The sequence below is a fragment of the Elaeis guineensis genome, chromosome 2, assembly GCF_000442705.2.
Source record: "Elaeis guineensis isolate ETL-2024a chromosome 2, EG11, whole genome shotgun sequence".
Taxonomy (NCBI): Eukaryota; Viridiplantae; Streptophyta; class Magnoliopsida; order Arecales; family Arecaceae; genus Elaeis; species Elaeis guineensis.
Window position 1 is genome coordinate 121,910,839 of NC_025994.2, and position 19,172 is coordinate 121,930,010.

Consider the following 19,172-nt stretch of genomic DNA (forward strand, 5'->3'; position numbering starts at 1 on the left):
TTCTGTGCCGCTTGAGTACGCCTTCACCAGTTCAAGTGCAGTCGAACTCGAAGTGATCAGGACTAGATCGAGAGACGCATGCTTACTTTGAGCACAATAGGCCCAGCCCGGCCATTGTTAGATGGGCTGTGTTTGGAGTTTGTGGACTGTCCTGGCTTACATGGGCCTTCTTGTTACCACCATCCAGACTGTTGACTCATCTGATCTGAACCGCTGAGCGGAGTTATCACACCCCCTGAGTCGCACCGCGATCTCTGAAAGGGAGCGAAGCGGAGAAGAAGAAAAAGGGAGCGAAGGTGATCGCGGAGAGATCGAGTGAGAGAGAGAGCGATGGCGGTGATGGAGAAGCTCAAGATATTTGTGGTCCAAGAGCCCGTCGTCGCCGCCTCCTGCCTCATCGCGGGAGTCGGTACTCTTCTTCTTTATTAAATTTATTCCTACAAAACCCTAACCTCGATCCGTTTCTCTTCTATCTATTCTTCGTAATATTGGAATAGCCCACCCTAGAATAAACCAAAAGGGTACCGTCCTTTCTTCCAATTAATTTGAATTTGTTAGGGATTGTTAGTTCCGGCACACTATGTATGCACGCACGTCTGATCTAGCTTTAATTAGATCTTTCTAGTCCTCATAAAATTCTGACGGTTCGGACTTATTCCATCCAGATTTCATTCTGTTGGTGCTAAAATCGACGTACGAAAGGGAAGAAAAATTTGAAAGATTACAAACATTTTGAATTTGGCGATTGCCTTTCTAAGGTGGTGTTTTCAAATCTTTTGAACGTTAAGAAGATTTTTGCTTTGGGGAGGTTAATTATATTTTCGAACTTAATCGTACACTGATTACGCAGGTAATTAACAATATGTTGTGGCATTTGGACATTGAGCTAAAGATTAAATTCCTCCAAACAGCGGAAAATTGAATTATACGATGAATAGAGTTGCAAAGATGGCGTTCTTTAATTCGAATATGCACTATCTTGTTGGTAATGGCTTCCCAATTCTTGGAACTGGTGGTGGTGCCTTTAGGCTTCAACTATGTATATCACTCTGTAACTGTTTGTTGGTTCTCTGTTGTGGATTTGGGCTTGCGTTTAAAGATCATTTTCAAGAGAGACAGATTTTTTCCCTTTGTTTGGTGATATAAGAAGGTCCTGACCAGTTAGAGTATGTTAATGGAATGGAACTTTGTATAACAATACCGTGGGCATTTTCTAGATGATTAGGTTCAGCATGAGCCAATGGATCGGTTAGAATGGAGTGAAATGCAACCAATTAAACTTCATTCCTTGATTTTGCATGACCATAATGGCACCTGATTGTTACCAGGTGGATATGTCAGACTTGGTTGATTAAAACCATACCTTCTAATCTATCTAGTTGTACCAAAAGCAAAAAAAAAAAAAAAACTATCTAGGAAAGGTGTGCAGCATGCTATCACCATTTTAAATATGTATTTCTGTGTCATTATTCTAACCTGCTCAAGAATTTCACTGATGGGCGGATAATCGGCAAAATCTACTACATTCAGTATATTGGTGAAATCCATAATTTTTTTGTGGTAGGTTTTCTCAGCCTTCTAAATTAAGGTTGTGTTTTCCAATGATTAAGCTGGTATTTATCTTCTTGAAAACCTCATTGCTGAGAATTGATGTGGAAGATAAATCAGGGATGTGGCTGCCGCTTTCATAGGTTGTCTGAAGATGCATTCCTTTCTTAAGCGGTCCTATTCATTGTGTAGTTTGATACTTCTGGTTTTCTTATGTCTGTTATCTGGATGCGACCACTATTTACAGCACTGGAATAAGATTGTTATGTAAGGGTGAATGATATGATGAAGGATTGTGTTAGGAAATTGTCATTCAAGGTTTAACAGGAAGAAATTCTGGAAGGATACTATTTGATGAACAAATCTTAGATATGTTTAGAAGGTCACACACATATTCAAGGTTCCCAGTCTCAATGCATATCGCCATGTATTGGGCGTCTACCTTACTATAGTGCTACCAAACCAACACTAGGTATGAAGGGTCTACTAAGTATTGGTAGGCCGAATGGACCCCCCTACCGAGCATATTGGCTCTATACCAACATGGTACCGAGACAAGGTCCAGTACCTAGATTGCGAACCTTGCCCATATTTGTCATCTCTGAAGGAGATCATTAGGAGTTATGATTCCTCAACATTCCAAAATGCCTCAAATCCATAATGGAAGAGAAAGATTTACTTCAAAGATATGCTTTTTTTTTGGTATCACTTTGGAAACATATGCTTGGTGATTGATGGCTTTAAAAGTGAGAGTGAGCTCTCTTCAGTGCAGTTTTTACCAATTTGACATTTCTTCATGATTATATAATATATTTTCTGAGCAAGTACAATACTGATGTTCCTTCAGGATTCCTTCAGGATAGAAGTTTTTCACAGGTCACATACTGCAGGTCTGGATGTTAATTCCGAATGCACATTTTTGAACCTAGGGTAGGAAAGAAGTGAATGAATCTTTAAATGGTGGTCACTGTACTTCTTTTTGCATTGTTAATTTTGTTGCATAAGTTGCTGGTCTAGTTCATTGAAATTCACTGTTCTTCTTCATAAAGCTGATTTAGGTGATAATCTTTAGCCACTTTGGGCCAGGATCTGTCTCTTCTTTGTTACTCCACAGCCCATAGAATTTATCACCAGATCATGATGTGTATAAACCAGATGTGTCAAGATAATGTACCAGCACCTCGCTGGATCTGATTCTGTACATCATTTTGCATGTCAGAGATATGAAATCAAGGTTTTGTAGTGGATTTAGATATCTTTTTGCAAAAGATAATGGTATCTGTTCATGCTTGAATAGTTTAAACTAGTCTCTTTTTTCGTGCTCATTGTTAGCATATTATTACTCTTTATGCTAAAAACATCTGTCTTATAATCATTTACTGGTCATATGATCTAAGTGATAAATTTTGCTGCCCTAATTTTGTTTTTGATGAGAATTGCTGAGTATGTAACCTAGAAACTCTTCTTTTCTTCACTTCTATTTGTGCTTGCAATATTTTGTCTTAGTAAAATCAAGCTGTGCTCTTTTCCAAAATCTCTATGTTCTCTGATTCTATTTTTGAATGAATTTATACATACAAACATACATACATATCCTTTCATATGTTCTTTTCCAACATCACGCATGATGTTCACTTTTATGGCAATAATCAATTATTTATTCCATACATACATATCCTTTCATCTTATTCTCCAACATCAGGCATGATGTTCACTTTTATGGTGATAATCAATTATTTATTCAATACATACATATCCTTTCATGTTCTTCTCCAACATCAGGCATGATGTTCACTTTTATGGCGGTAATCACTTATTTATTCAGGATTTGCATTAACATGAATTACCATTGAATCAGAAACCATGTACAGATCACTGTATTTGCACTAGACTTGGACCATTTGGTGTCCTTGGAACAGTATGCCTCATTCTATTCATTCAAAATTTCTGAATCACTTTATTTTTTAATCAATAAGTATGAATTAAGGAGGATTCCTCTAGTGAATTTCAAGTATGTTGATCTCTTGTGCAATATCAGGTCTCTTCCTTCCAGCTGTGGTCAGGCCTATATTGGATTCCTTCGAGACAGCCAAGCAAGTTCCACAACCTGCTTTAAGTGATGTATGTATATGTTGCACCTTTATCATTCTTTATTTTATACTGGTTGATTGAGTTGAGACACATCTTCAACTAATGAAGGCCCATTTTCATCTCAGCTCTGGTTCACCTGCAATTATGCACTGCTTTTGACTTAAAATGTGATTCACATTAATAGCTTTGAAAATGAAGTTATCAATTTCTTATGTAACAAAGTGTATTAATACTAAAGAAAATGAAAAGGATGTATCATATTATGTGGTGATCGTTGAAATATCAATATCCAGTAAAGATTGCAACTTTACCAAGAAATGGTGCAAAACTTAATGTGGGCTAGCTTCAAATGCAATATTTTGATGAGCATTTAGATAGAGAAATTTGTGTAAATTATAAAATTAGGTGATATTACTTCATCTATCTTTATCTGAAAGCGTTTTAGAATGTGATTTGACCTTCAGAGGTCACCAGTGCTCTGGTAATTTGTGCTGCGAAAGAGCTGGTGAAAGTGTTCCTAGATGATCCTTTTTAAGCCCAGTGTTACTCTATGGTGATCTTATTCTATATTGCCTTTGATTGCAGGTGGTTGCAGGTGTGACCGGCAAAAAACTGGAGTAATCTGGATTTGCTGTGGTGCTCAAATGTGGCCCCTTTTTTCCCTCTTTTTTTTTTTTTTTTTGTTTAATCTGTGATACATTTTGATGACCAATGCGATGCGCATCTGTTTCTCTGATATTTTCATGACGTTGGGAAGTAGGCGCGGACTCTATCTCTATCTACTTTGGCTAATGGGTTATTGGCCTGCATTGCAATGAAATTCCAGGTGTAGAACTGGAAAAGACTAGTTTAAATAAAAGAAGAATTTGACAAAACATTGAGAAAATTTTGTTTCAGTACTATTTATACAGCCATTGAAGATTGGATACAGGTTAACTCTGTTGCCAAGTAAAATTTTAAGGTTTAATATATATTAAACTTCGGGATTCTGGTGGAGCTGCTTTATGTTCCAGTGCACCGTTCGAGAAGCACAATGAGATTCTTCCAGTATATATTTTGAAGTTGATCAGTATTATAACAAGGTCAAGTGGAAAACTTTACTGTCTTTTTTATTTGTTAATGGTGGAATTTACCCATTGTCATGAAGAAACTAGCTCTTGGGACTAAAATTGTTGCTTTCCTATAATAAAGATGCTGTTAACTTCTTTCCCCGGACCTCGTGATTCATGAGACTTTCAGGTGGACCTGTGGATGTTAACGCCCTTTTCCATGGGTCTTCAGTTTTAAGTGATAAGATGGCTGTAGTTATACTTTAATTTGGATACATTCCAGATGGCGCCTTTTGATGGGTAGGCAACAATGCATGCGAGAAGTGCTTTAGAAACATCTCTCAAGATTTGACAACTCAGAAACAACTCTGTTCAAGAGGGTAGAGCGCAACTCTTTTATTTTATTTTCTTAGAAATAGAGAAGGAAAACTTTCCAACACTACAATTATCCAAGTTTAAATTTTTCTAAAGAATACACCATCCAAGAATAGAATATAGGACATGGAAGCAGTGTTTTGTTATCATTTGGGCAAATCCCAGTTCATGCAACTATTTGCTAATTCCTATTTGCTACAGCTGAAGTTGCATATAACCTCTCTCTCACTCTCCGTCTCATTACAGAATCATGGTGATATCATATAATTTAAGTATTGTTACTATATCTTAAGAAAAACAAGAAAAGTATGGGTCTGTCCATACTTTTCTTGGAGATGGTAGTACTTGCACAAAACTTTTTTTTTTCTTTTACTTTCATTTTTATTTTTTTAAAGCATTAAATCGTTGTTACCGTAAGTAAGATTTAAAGACTTCATGAATAATTCAAAAAATAGAATAAAAACTATTTTCTGTAAAGACTAAAAAGGTTTCATCATACATGACGTACAGTCTAGTTCACTTTATTTATTGAATTTTGACAAAGAGAACAGAAAACAAAAGTTTACCCAAAAAAAAAAAGCGATATCAAACCGGCAATGGACCTGGTCTCCCTCGGTCATGTTTGGAATGGAATCTCCGTTTTCTACATACATGACCACAACAAATCATGCATCAGGAGAATTAATTACCCATCACCAAACCCGACGAGATACTTATTACCATTAATAATAATAATTAATCCGCTAACCGGCCTCCAAAGCCCAAGACCTCGTAACCCCTACTTTCCTCCTCCCATCCCTTCCCAACAACACGTATGAACACGTCCCTTCTTAAAGTCACCCAACCATGCACCCTACCACTGGTAAGTGGAGTCATTACGTGGGACCCGAGTACGGTGTTGACGGAAATATGTCGGCATTAGAGTTCTGGCAGATGGGTTTATTAATGAAGGCTACCCACTCCTTAATTTGGTCATACTGGCGTAGCCAATCCGTGTTCATAAGAATCTCCCATAAGCGTCCAAAGATAAGCACTATTCATAGTATCTGAGAGCACAGAGAGAGAGAGAGAGAGAGAGAGAGAGAGAGGGGGGGAATGAAATATCCTGGAATAATCAATAGAATTAAGTGAATAGCATTTATTACGCCGCAGAAGAACAAACACGTACATTTCTATTGGATTAATTTCATCATAATCATTCAATGCACGTATACATTAACCCTCGGTTATGTTATAAATTCTTCCAGGACCAGTAGAGAAAAGGCCCCAAGCGTAACTCCCCTCTCCTCACTATAGTGCTATTGTATGCGTTTGTACGTGGGCGCCCACTTTATCTTCTACCAAACAAACTTACTGTAAGTCTCTCCCTCTCTTCTCCTCTCCTAAACTCTTTTCTCAACTTGTTCTACTTATGTTCTGCACCATCTTTTGTTTGCAGAGGAGTGCGAGGCTGACTACTTTCAGTTTCTTTCTTGACATGGACTTCAACCTTATGAACGGTCTCATGATTGTTGAGGAAAAGGACTCTCTTGACTGGGCTCTCTTAGGAGACCCCCTCCCAGATGTCCCACTCCTAAGGTGGGTGGGTGAGAGAGAGAGAGAGAGAGAGAGAGAGAGTTGTGTGTTTTTACTTGTTCTTTGAGCATACTTTGTTTTGGTCTTGCAGTGAGATGGATGCTCTGGTGCCATTTCCTGAGAGCCTGGATCAAAATAATGACCTGCATGGCTCTCACCCATTTTCAAATAATTTAGCTGCTGTAGTTCCATATCAACCCCATTCCCCGCCACCTCTCGCTCAAATGGCCTGGGACGACATCGACAAGTTCACACCAATACACTACGGCGATGCTATTAGTGACGTAGGGCCACTGGACATCATCACGAGGTCCAATGATGTTTACGATGGTAAAAATAATTACAGTGATCCATTTGAAGCATTCAGAGTGGGTTGTGTTGACGAGAGAAGCACTGAGGAGAGAACAAATGGCCGGCCGAGGTTGACCGCTATTGGCTTCGATGAGATTAGAAACTATTTCCACATGCCGATAACCCGAGCAGCGAAAGAGATGAATGTGGGGTTAACTCTCCTCAAGAGGAGATGCAGGGAGCTTGGGATCCCTAGATGGCCTCACAGGAAGATCAAAAGCCTCAGAGCTCTCATCCATAACGTTCAGGTATTGGGAATTTGCTGACTTTATGTATCCTGTTACTATATATTAAGTGTGCTAATGTATAGGACAAATATATAGTTTGAGAATTGTTGATAAGATGAACGTTGATTAATTCTATGGCATCTTTGGATGATGTGTTACGGTTTTGTAGGAGTTGGGAAAGGGTCCAAATCGGGAGAGCATAAGGAGGGAGCTGGAGACATTGGAGGAGCACAGGAGGCTGATGGAAGAGAACCCTCTGATAGAATTGACAGAAGGAACAAAGAAACTGAGGCAGGCCTGCTTCAAGGCTCATTTCAAGAAGAGGAGGGCACTTCAAAAACACTGCTTCGACCTCAGCAACAAATATTATGCTTAATTCGTTATAATCTGTATTTAATATCTATTATATGCCATAGTGGGTGTGTCCATGAGATTTGATTACTAAATCAAACTTCGATATATATTGAAACTAGTTTGATTTGCATTTTACCACATCGCGGTTGAATTATTAGAGGAGGAGAAATGTTTTAAAGAACTGGATTACATGCCAAATATCAGCTCGAATTATCTTAAATATTTGGCCTGCTAGAAGAAATTATGTAACTCCTGCAACTGGTAGATTTTGTCTCGAATGGTTTCAAGGTCTAATATCATTCTTGCCAGCTTACATTGATCCATTGGAATTTCGCCCAACTACATAGGAGTATGGCTTTCTTCTCAATTGTCCATGTATTAGGTACTTAATTATTTGGTTTAGTTGCTGAGTTTTGGGGGCTGTTTGGTTGTATGTGAGTTTTTCTAAATTAGATAAATATAAAATAAAATTTTGCCGAAGCATATTTTACTGAGGAATGGATCTGTTTTTGTAAAACATATTTAATTTTCGGGTTTTGAAAAACATGGCAGTTTTGGTAAAACAAATTTTATGAAAAATAACCAAACAATCAAGTTTATAAATAATAAATTTGTTTTGGAAAAACCTCTCAAACAAATAGTCCCCTAACAGATAGTTTGTGGTCATTTAAAATGAGAAACTACCCAGGAACATAGCATTACGATTATGTGACCTACATATCTGGCTAAAATTGCCTTTGTTAAGAGAAATGCAGATGTTCTCCATATATAAGACACTGGCATATCCTAGTCTATGAGTTACAAAATCATTTCTTTTTATTAATACTTAATAAAATACTTTGGTTTGGTCTTGCAATTATATGAAAGCAATTTGATTTTTTTATATTGGTTGTGTAATCCATCTTATGTATTTTCTACATCAAGGACATGATAAAAAACACTGGATAATCTAACCAACTAAGCATGGACAGAGCCAAATTATAGAGAAAATTGTTAGATGCCCAAGTAATGTCCCACGTGAGTGGTTGAAGAAAATTTTAACTTTGCCCCTAAGAGTAACCATCATTTATGTGAAACTATACGTTGCATCTTGTGCACCGCGTAGCCGTGCATGCAGTCAAGTATAGCCGCTCAATCCCATGGACTTCATTCGTCAAGTGCTCATCTCAATGCAACCCTGGCTACAAGAGCAAGCGATTGCAGTGGACTACGTACGGGCAGTGTAAGATATGATTAGGGGTAGAATTACTTAGGTATAAGCTAAGGTCAATGTAACCATAACCATTTCCAACCACACTGTCATGTGATACGAAGCAAGAAATGTCCTTGCCCATCATTTATTTTGGCCATCTCCAGCCCCCTACCATAATGAGACCAATTTTTTCTTCCTCCTTTGTGAGCTCCAGCTATTAAATGCATTCCGCAAGAATTCTCGGCGAAATCTTTTAACAGAGTTGCTATTAAAACCCAAGAATCTGCTTACCAGGATGGCAGACAGTGCCCTTTTTATTCAGGGTTCGGCATGAGGCAGTCTCCATTGGAGAGTGAAGCGGAAGCACGGCGCGCGTTTCATGAATTGAGAATATATAGACGAAGGCTGCCGTGACTGCTCCATACGAGGCCGACTTGAAGGTTTGCGACTTCCATTAAGGTTGTTGGTCCATCGATATATTTGGGTTTTGATGGTTGAACGAAATATTTGTAGTTAGTTTACGATTTGAAGGGCTTATGATCATGTCTATATTAAAATCCTGATACAGCTAAATCAAGATCCAAGAGCCACCCTTTGGAAGAGTTTAGATGAAACCCATTTTCTATCTAATTCTTCTCAAAAAAAAAAAATCTTTAAGGAATTCCTTATCCCAAAAAATTTGGAAAATATTGATGAGCGAGATGAAAATATGATACCACAATATCTCTCTCATCCTCGTTAGGGTTTCACATTTGTTCTCCTTTTCTTTTGCTGCTTCCCAACCTATTCTCCTCCTCTTTGCCATCGGCGGCCAGTCTACCACTAGAGCTCCCAAGAGTAACGCTGCTGCCCGCCGGTCTACCACCACCTATCTCAGATTCGCCCCCAATCCCTCCCTCTCTTCTCTTCTCTTTCCCACCTTCACTGTCCGATCCTTTCAATCGCTTCTGACGACTCCACTGCCTCCATCTCCTACACCCGCCCTTTTCTCTCTCTGGGCCTAATCCTTATCATAACCCATCCCGGTTCCTGCCAACTTTCGAACCCTATCCCTCATCATGGTCAAGCTAGGATCCTAGATAAACTCTAAGGTTGCATTTGATAGCTGGCAATATATCTAAATTGCTAGTAATTTAATATGACAATCTAGATTACTACATTTGATATATTTTTTGAATGGTAATCTAGATTACTTTGACAATCCAAATTGTTTCTTAGAAGATAATCTGGATTGTCTTGGGAAGAGATGACATCCAGATTATCACTTTTTTGGCAATGTTATAATAAAAATTTTGAATAAAATTATCCCATAAAAAAATCACATAAAACCCATTGCCAACCCTCCCCCCTCCTTCCACCCCCTTCGCGTGCGGTCCTATCCTGTGGCTCCTCCATCTCTTTTTGTCTGTCCGTGGCTTCTCCACCTTTATCTCTCACCACACCCATGGCTCCACACATGCCTGTCCCCTTCCCACCCTCCAGTGTTCACAATTCCCCCCTTCCACCCTCCAGTGTTCATGATTCTCCATACCTCCTATCCACTATTTCTCTACGCTACATCAATCCCGTCATTTTTCATCAAAGAAAAAGAAGAGCGTCCGAATAAATTTATTGAGAATATTTTAGAAATTTGATTTCACGTTATCAATAATCTGATTGTCATATTAAATATATCAATTAAAATTTTTAATAATTTTATTAAAATATTATCTATATATATTAAATATAATAATTAATATAATTAATAATTTAATAATAATAATAATCTATCAAGAAGATAATCTATATTATTTTTTTAAATTACCTGATGATACGCAAGTCCAATCTAAACTAAACCCTTGTCCTGCTCCACGTGCTCACATTTGGTACTTGGTTGCTCGCGTATTGGTATCGAACAAATAAAACTAATGTAGGGAAAGAAAAGCCTTCGGTGGGACGGCGACGTTTTGGTTGGAGCATTTCGGCGAACAGTGAGAGGGCGTTTCAGATACGCCATCCGAGTTCTGCCCGTCGGTGAGCGGTCGGCGGCTGCTATTGTATCCCGTCGGCGACATCAGCTCTCCCGGCATCGCCGAATCAGATAGCCATGTCTATCTCTCCTAGAGAGAAGGAGGTCTCCTCCTCTGTTCTGGAAGAAGCCGGTTCGTGGCCGCCGCCAACCACGCTGGCTGATCTACAAATCTCCAAGGAGGAGATAGAAGCGCTGCAGCGCTATTTTACCAAGGTCCTGGTTCTACCAGAAGACGAGATGGAGGCGGCTCGCCGGGAATGGGAATTCAGGTCGTTGTATGCTAAGAGCCTTGGTCGACGAGTGCCAATCACTTCGAATAACTAAGGAGTTCAAAGAAAAAGGGCAGCTGCTGAATGAAGTGGAGGCATTTCAATTGGCAGAGGACCATTATGCGTTCCGGTTTGTGACGGAGGTCGAATGCAATACCATCCTAACGACGCGTCCCTGGCTAATCTGTGGCCAGCTTCTTGCAATACAGCCGTGGATAGCTGACTTCATCCCGGAGGAAGGTGCGATCAAGTCAGCAGTGCTGTGGATGCGATTGCCCGAGCTTCCAATGGAATGCTGGAAGAAATCGACAATTCTTAGCATCGTATCTACCGCCAGCCAACCCATGTTTGTGGACGAGTTCACCGATCAACTTCGGAGGCTCGACTGTGCCCGGGTGTGTGTCAAGGTGGACATTACATTGCCTCTGAAGCCTGGTCGATTCATCCAGCAGCGATTCTTGTATGAGAATGCGATGCTCTGCTTCCGGTGTGGTCGCATAGGTCACATTAGGAGGGAGTGCACCTTTCCTGCGTTGGATCCCCCCTCTGATGGCGATGCACTGCAACTTCATTATGATGAAGCAGAGCAATGAGCTCCACCTTCCCCTTGTTCTGCCTGACGGAGATAGACCCTGGCAGCAATGATAGTAGAGTTGTGATCTGGGTAATGGTGTTAAAAAACAGTGCTGCTGACCGAGTAGCTACTCTTATGGATATTGGCTAATCACACTGGGAGTTTTATCTTGGATTCTCTTCCCTCTGTTCCTCTTCAGGTCCAGTAATCTTGACTCGTATGGATGTAGTCTTTATCAGAGGTGCATAATATGTCTGCCTTATCCAAAAAAACTGAAAAAAAAAAAAGAGGTTTTTTGGTTATAGTAGTAATTCTTAGTTGAGTGACTGATCCTTGGTTGCACTTCTTGCCTTCTATCATGAACATGTTGACTGTTTTTCCTTGTTAAATCTCATTTAATTTTTCATTTTCTGGTGTTCACTAGCCATTAAGAATGTATGCTTCTTCCAAAAAAAAAAAAAAAGCTTTTTTAAACGCCTTATCAATAGTTCATCTAGTATCTGATCAACCAACATATGTTTAATTTATATATGCTGTGGTTCTTTCTTCAATCTTGTAATGCTAATTGGCCCCCAGCTGGTTATGATGCAATTGAAGTTATCTACCTTGTTAATTATTGTATTTCATTTTAAAACCTGATTGTTACTATTCTATGGATAAATAAAGCAAACTCTTGAAACTCGCTCATTTATTTCCTGTCCACTGACAACAAACCTACCATAGGGCTCTTGTAGGAGGGTAGCATGGTGTCATTTTTACCAATATATGAAATGAAATATTGTCAACAAAGGCAACAAGTTATCAATACAATTGATCAGTGCATTTTCCTATTTTCTAAATTAGACAGTAATATAGACAGACAGCATGGTGTAAACAGTTGTTTTCAGCATAAGATTACCGCTGTACCTAGAAAAATGGATATGCACGGTAAACTTTGTGATCGAATAAGTTACAACCAACTATCCCCGTTTTAATCTTTTTGGGAATGTGATTTTGTATCAATCTTTGTTATTTATTCCTGTCGGTTGTACATGCTCCATCAAAGAGTTAAGAACATAAAACTTTTGTTGGTGGTTTTTTTTAATAGGGTCCTGTGAACATAACTATGATTGTGAATTATGCACTCAAAAATAAACTGTTTGTACATATGATATACCAACTAGACGAGATAACACATTAATAAATTTCAAGTGCTCTTTCTTGTGACTCCAATAAATGCTATTGTCTTCTTATGTTTTGTGATCGTTATTTATTTTATGCTGGACACAAATTCTGCTTTGATTGCAAGTTTGTACCCACACTCTTTAAACTGTCTCAATTTTTCTTTGTTTGTTCAGGTTCTTGCAACAACATTATTCTGATGGATGTGCGGCTTCTGGGAGCCTGGCCATAGACCATGGACCTTTCGATATTAAGTGTAGTCCGTCTTTGTCATATGTCACCCCTTATTGGTTCTTTTGCAGCAAGTCCAAAATTCAGAAGTCTTATTTACAACTTGTCTAAGAAGCCTATCCCACAGGAGATGTGTTTTTTCCTTGTGCGGGTTAAATTACCTGCCTCTAATTGGTGCAAAATCTAAATTAAGAGTGACATCCAGAAGTACCTCTAAAATGTTGCTCTTGCCTGGATTTGCTTGGTGACTTGTTACCTATCCATACCATAATTTTAACCACGAACATAACTATTAAGCCTTTTCTTGATCATTTGTGGTTGGTGTTAGGATTTGACATCTCAAGATTTGGTCCACAATAAGCCCACAGCGAGATTCAGGATAATGAACGGAGTCCAACAAGCTTAAGAACAGTTCAAACGGAGTCTAGACGGAAAAACTACACATAAAAAAATGTCAGAACATAATGGTACGACCCATGAAGCGGCGTAGGCCGACGGCAGGCCGGTGGAAGCTGCAGCGGAGCGAGCACGTGCGGCGGCACATAGGTTGGCCACGAGTGTGCGGTCCAGCATGCAGACATGAGGGCGCGGCTCGAGCCCAAGCGGGCGCGCATGCGAGTGAGGCCCAGGCCTAGGTGGGCGTGTGCTGGCACGGCCCGCACGGAGTCTTTATGCGGTCCACACATGGTGCATGGACCGGTGGTCCATGGGAGGAGAATGGATCGAAAGATGGTTTCCCAAAGATTTCTTGTGGTCCATTGTGGATCGGTGCTGGTTTTCCACTGATTTCTCCTGGATCACGGGTGTTTTCATGGACCAGTTCGCGATCAGACGGCTTCAGAGGCTCGCAGGCATGATTTGGGTTCTGATCTGACGGTCGAAAAGCAAGCGGGTATGATTTGAGACTTTGTTTGCACGATCCGATAATTGGAGATGTGAGCGATGAAGATCCAATGGCTGGGAGATTTTCTAAGGTTTAATCGGAGTGTATCTTCGATCAGGGTTCGGATTCAGGTCTTTAAAAGACCTTTGGACAGATCGAGAGGTTGTGTGTGGTAGTAATCGACAGAGAACCTTGTGGTTCGGCAACAATAGAAAATTATGAGAGGCAGGGTCTCCTGAGTTCTAGTGAAAGCTTTGTTAGAGTAGCTTCTAATCGAGAGAGATTATGTATAAGGATTGAGAGTGAGAATCTCCTCTTGAACTTGTTCCTTTTTCATAGTGAAGCTTTGCATGCCTTGTGAAGATAAGCCTTGAGCTGATTCACATACTTGATTTTCTTATCTTATATTTATTTTTTCTTCTTTTTTTCTCTTGCTGAGCAGGTGCAACACAAGTGGTATTGAAAAGATTCTGTAGTGGTGGTGTCCTGGTCAAACATCCCCAACAACTGGTATCAGAGCTCAGACAGTATTAGTGCATGAGGTTGTCCAAATCGTGACGGTGTTGATTAAGATTGAAGAAGATGGAGAAGATAAGTTCAATCAAGGTGGAGATCAGTCTGTTTGATGGAAAGAGCACTTGCTCCTTCTGACAGTCGAGGGTGAAGGATGTGCTCATCCAGCAGGATTTGATCGAGGCTCTCTTGTGCGAGGAGAAACTGACTACCATGAAGGTAATGGTTTGGAAGCGGTTCCAGATGCAGGCAGTAAGTACAATCTGTTTGTACCTAACGGATGACATGGTAATCCATGTGCTTGACGAGACTTTTCCGACGGTAATATGGTCGAAGCTCGATGGGTTGTATATGGCGAAGTCCCTCACCAACATTCTCTTCTTCTAGAGGCAGTTCTATCAGCTGCAGATGATCGAGGAACAAAGCATGCAAGAGAATCTAAGCAACTTCCAGAAGATTCTCACCGACCTCCTCAGCGTTGGTGAGAAAGTTGAAGAGAAGATCAAGGTATTAGTCTTGCTGTTATCCCTTCCTCCCTCTTTCGAGTCCTTGGTGATTGCTCTTCTAGTAGGAAAGAGTACCATCAAGATAGAAGAGATGACTTCTGCACTTCTCTGGAATGAGATTTTCAAACGGGAGAACAGAGCTTCGAGTTTAGGTGGTAACTCAGCCCTGACGATGACTGAAGGACGTGGCGACAGAAGACGAAGCGACAGGGGATCGCGATATGGACGGTCCAATTCCAGAACGAGAGACTATAGCAAGATCAGATGCTACCGATGTGACGAGTTGGAGCATCGTGTCAGAGATTATCCTTAACTCAAAGATCGGAGATGGCTACTATGATGGTGGCTAGTAGCGACACTAAGATCGTTGATACGTTTATAGTCTCAGATGAGATATCTACTCCTTTCCAGTAGTGGATCTTAGACTCTGCTTGTTTTTATCATGTTTGCTACAAAGAAGAGCTGTTTGAGTCTCTGGAGAACAATGAGAGCACTGCTTATTTATCAGATGGATCGAGCTGTGTGATCAAGGGCATTGGGATGGTCAGCATAGAGACATATGATGGAGCAGTGAGAAAGTTGAATGAGATCCGATACATATCCAGCTTCAAGAGAAATCTAATTTTTGTCAACAGATTGGATTTAACCAGCTATAGATGGAGAGCTGATGGAGGAATCCTAAAGGTCATGCATGGCAATAAGATCGTGATGAAGGAAAAGTAGTATGAAGGACGCTACCTCTTAGTAGGGAGCTTAGTGCAAGGTAGAGTTCCAGGACCAAATGGATCGGGTACGAGACAGGATACTCGAAAAGATGAGAGATGACGTCGCAAGGTAGATTCCTATTGCCACAGAAGATTATTCCGAACAGATCTTAGATCAAAGAGGACACAGCATGTGACAGAGATAAGATCAAGTGGCCTGGCTCGATTCCCATATTTGCCCATCCATGAGCGGCGGACGTTTATCCTAAGACATGGGGTCAAGAGATGAGCTCTTAGAGTTATTATGGAGGCTATATGTCAAATCGAAGTGGAGATTATTAGGATTTGATGTCTTGAGATTCGGTCCATAATAAGTCCACAGCGAGATCCAGGATGATGAACGGAGTCCAACAAATCCAAGAATAGCCTAAATGAAGTCCAAACGGAGAAACTACGCACGAATGAGGGCCAGAATGTGGTGGCACGACCCACGGAGTGACGGAGGTCATGACAGAGCAATCGCACGCAGCACGCTGGCTGGCCACGAGTGCGCAGCCCAGCGTGCAGACGCATGGGCGTGGCTCGGACCTAAGCGAGCGCGTGCGGGTGCGGCCTAGGCCCAAGCGAGCGCATGCTGGTATAGCCCGCGCAGAGTCCTTATGTGGTCCACACGCAGTGCATGGACCGACGGTCCATGGGAGGAGAATGGACTGAAAGATGGTTTCCCAAAGGTTTCTCGCGGTCCACTGTGGACCGGCGCTGCTTTCCCATTGGTTTCTCACAGCTCACGGGTGTTTTCGTGAACTAGCTTGTGATCGGACAGCTTCAAAGGCTCACAAGCGTGATCTGGGTTCTGACAGTCGGAAAACAAGCGGGTATGATTTGAGGCTTTGTTTGTGCAATCCGATGGTTGGAAATACGAGCGGTGAGGATCCAATGGCTGGGAGATTTTTTGAGGTTTAATCAGAGTGCATCTCCGATCAGAACTCGGATACAGGTCTTTAAAAGACCTGTGGATAGATCAAGAGGTTGTGTATGGTAGCAGTTGGCAGAGAACCCTGTGGTTCGGCAACAGTAGATAGTTGTGAGAGGTAGGATCTTTTGAGTTCTAGTGAAAGTTTTGTAAGGGTAGCTAATCCATTTAATCCGTTATAAATAAATTGATCTATTTAATCTATTTAATATTTGAATCAGATTAAAATTTTAGATATTTAATTCATTTAATCTATTTAATATTTACAATAAATTAGATCAATTTAATTTATTTAATTCGTTAAATCTGTTTAAGATATGTTTAATCTGTTTAAAATCTATTTAATTTTTTTATGATCCATTTAATTCGACCTATTTAATCTATTTATTTCGTTTAATTTATTTAATTTAATTTAATCTATTTAATAAATAAATTAAATAGATAATAGATTAGATTAAATTATTTATTTAATTTAATAAAAAAAATTAAAATTAAATTTTTTATTTACTTAATAAATAGATTAAATTTAGATCGATGGCTTTTGGATTTCAAGTGCCACCTTAGGCCGATGGGCATATCATATTAATTATACCGCGAGCGGGACGCAGGAGCTGTACTTCTGACGTGGCTCACAACTCAGTGTACATGAATTTGGAGGGATCTGAATCACGATAGTTCGATCGACGGTGGGCGAGAGGTGAACAGGGTGCACGTACGGAGTTAGGAGGTTTGGTTTTGTTATTGTTGGTTACTTCTAATCAGATCAAGTGTCATGTCAACAGTCCGTCCTTGTTTGGTACGTTGGGGAGCAAGATGAGAAGTTTCCGGCTTCTGTCTTTTCCTGAGGCAACTTAAAAGAAAGAGCGATGGCCATCATCCGAGTGGTGCCATGTGCTGCACGGCACTTCAAGGGGAACTAAAGGAGAGCACGGGAACCGGAATGACAGGTCTGCCATTAAAAACCTCAAGTAAGGTTTTCACAGATCCATTACCCAATTAGGGGCATCTATTTTCTTCTCCAGAAAAAAAAAAAATGATGTTATTATTCGTAGAGCCAATTTCTTTTTCTTTTTTCCAAATTCTTTAAAGCCTATTCTTATATTGTTAAAGAATGACATGGGAAAAAAAGTTAATAAGGAATGACATGGGTGGTAACATTTCATTACAAGTGTGTATAACACAAGAGATAATAATTATTAAAAAAAAAAAGAGATTAGATTGAAGAATGACCGTGTGATGAGTTGAGAGATGGTAGACATGACGCCAATTGACAGGAAACACGAGAGCAGAAACTTGCCAAGCTTTCACGTCATGTTGGGATTGCTGTTGGTAGTCTTTTTAAACTTTTTTTTTTTTTAAGTGAAAAAGGGAGGATGAGATACTTCCTCCTGCTTTACAGATGGAGCAAAATGTTTGCAAGGAAATGATTACACGAGAAAAAGGGAAAAAAAATGAAGAAAGATAGTAGAGTTGAGAGTCTATCATGGCAATCCAAGATTTTCTCCAAACATAAGTAAGTTTGAAGGTGTGTAGAGTTTTATGCATCACATAGTTGGCTGAATAATATCTCTTGAGAAAGATTTTTGAGTTTCTCTCATGTCATGTCAAATTTACTAAAACATGATTCTTAGCAATTGATCCTACCCTTTCTCAACAGTAGCTGAATAATCCTCTGTCCTCAAGAAATCCACTGACTATGTAGATTTGATGGCTAACCTTGGATATTGAGGCATGATTTTGTTGAGATCCAGACTCTTCTAGGAAAGGGTAACTTAAGAAAGATTTGTGAAATAGCATGACAATTGTGTAGATAATCTACTCACGCGCAGAAGCTGACGACTTCCATGCCCCAACCAATTCCATTAATAGGAGGCAGGCGGATTTGTCCGAAATTCTCCTGTCGTCAAATTGCAATTTGAGCACATACAGTATACACAAGGCCCCATCTCTCCGTATCAAGCAACAGCAGAAATTTGTCGCCACTGACCACCGTCACCGTCACATTATAAATTGATGTGACCAACTAACATGGCTACTCTCCACTTATTGGCCTTTGCCTTGTTGTTTTCCAATGTCCTAAGGACCATGAATGGTGAGAAAGAGATGGCCTTCGCCTTCTCGTTTTTCCATTGTCACAAGGACCATGAATGGTGAGAAATAAGAGTAAAACTCCATCATTTGTATCGTTAAGGAAAAGTAGATGGCCTTAACAGGGAAAAACTGAGATAGCTGGTTGGATAAATCACTTCTAAAACTCAATTTTATTAAATACCAACATGCAAAATTTCACTAATCAAAGAAAGCAAAAGAAATGAGAAGCTTGATGCACCTTTAGTATCCCATGCAGACGCAGTCCGTTCAGGCTTGCCAACACGTCTTAGAACAACAAACTGAGAAGTAAAATTGGCAATGCGAGCAGAAGTCTGGGTATCAAGGTGAATGGCGTCCTTTCAGGAAAACAACGAAAGAAAACAAACAAAAAAAAACGCAAATAAAGTGAACGGAGGTTTAGAAGACTTCGTAAGAGACGCATCATAACCACACTGTCCCTCTTCCTTCTTCTGGAGTTCTGTCACTTTTAATGT

At 40.0% G+C, this 19,172-nt stretch overlaps 2 protein-coding genes across 2 annotated transcripts; both read left to right on the forward strand.

The window, feature by feature from the left end:
- Positions 1-218: 218 nt before the first annotated feature.
- LOC105038223 (uncharacterized) lies at positions 219-4,525 on the forward strand. The gene is made up of 3 exons (XM_019848342.3): positions 219-409; positions 3,587-3,669; positions 4,225-4,525. Exons 1-3 carry the CDS (start codon positions 331-333, stop codon positions 4,258-4,260), a joined length of 198 nt encoding a protein of 65 aa, XP_019703901.1. The 5' UTR covers positions 219-330; the 3' UTR covers positions 4,261-4,525.
- A 1,824-nt stretch (positions 4,526-6,349) lies between these two features.
- On the forward strand, positions 6,350-7,863 carry LOC105038213 (protein RKD1). The gene is made up of 4 exons (XM_010913942.4): positions 6,350-6,418; positions 6,502-6,641; positions 6,730-7,237; positions 7,386-7,863. The coding sequence occupies exons 2-4, from the start codon at positions 6,541-6,543 to the stop codon at positions 7,590-7,592; spliced, it is 816 nt and encodes a 271-aa protein (XP_010912244.2). The 5' UTR covers positions 6,350-6,418; positions 6,502-6,540; the 3' UTR covers positions 7,593-7,863.
- The last annotated feature ends 11,309 nt before the right edge of the window (positions 7,864-19,172 follow it).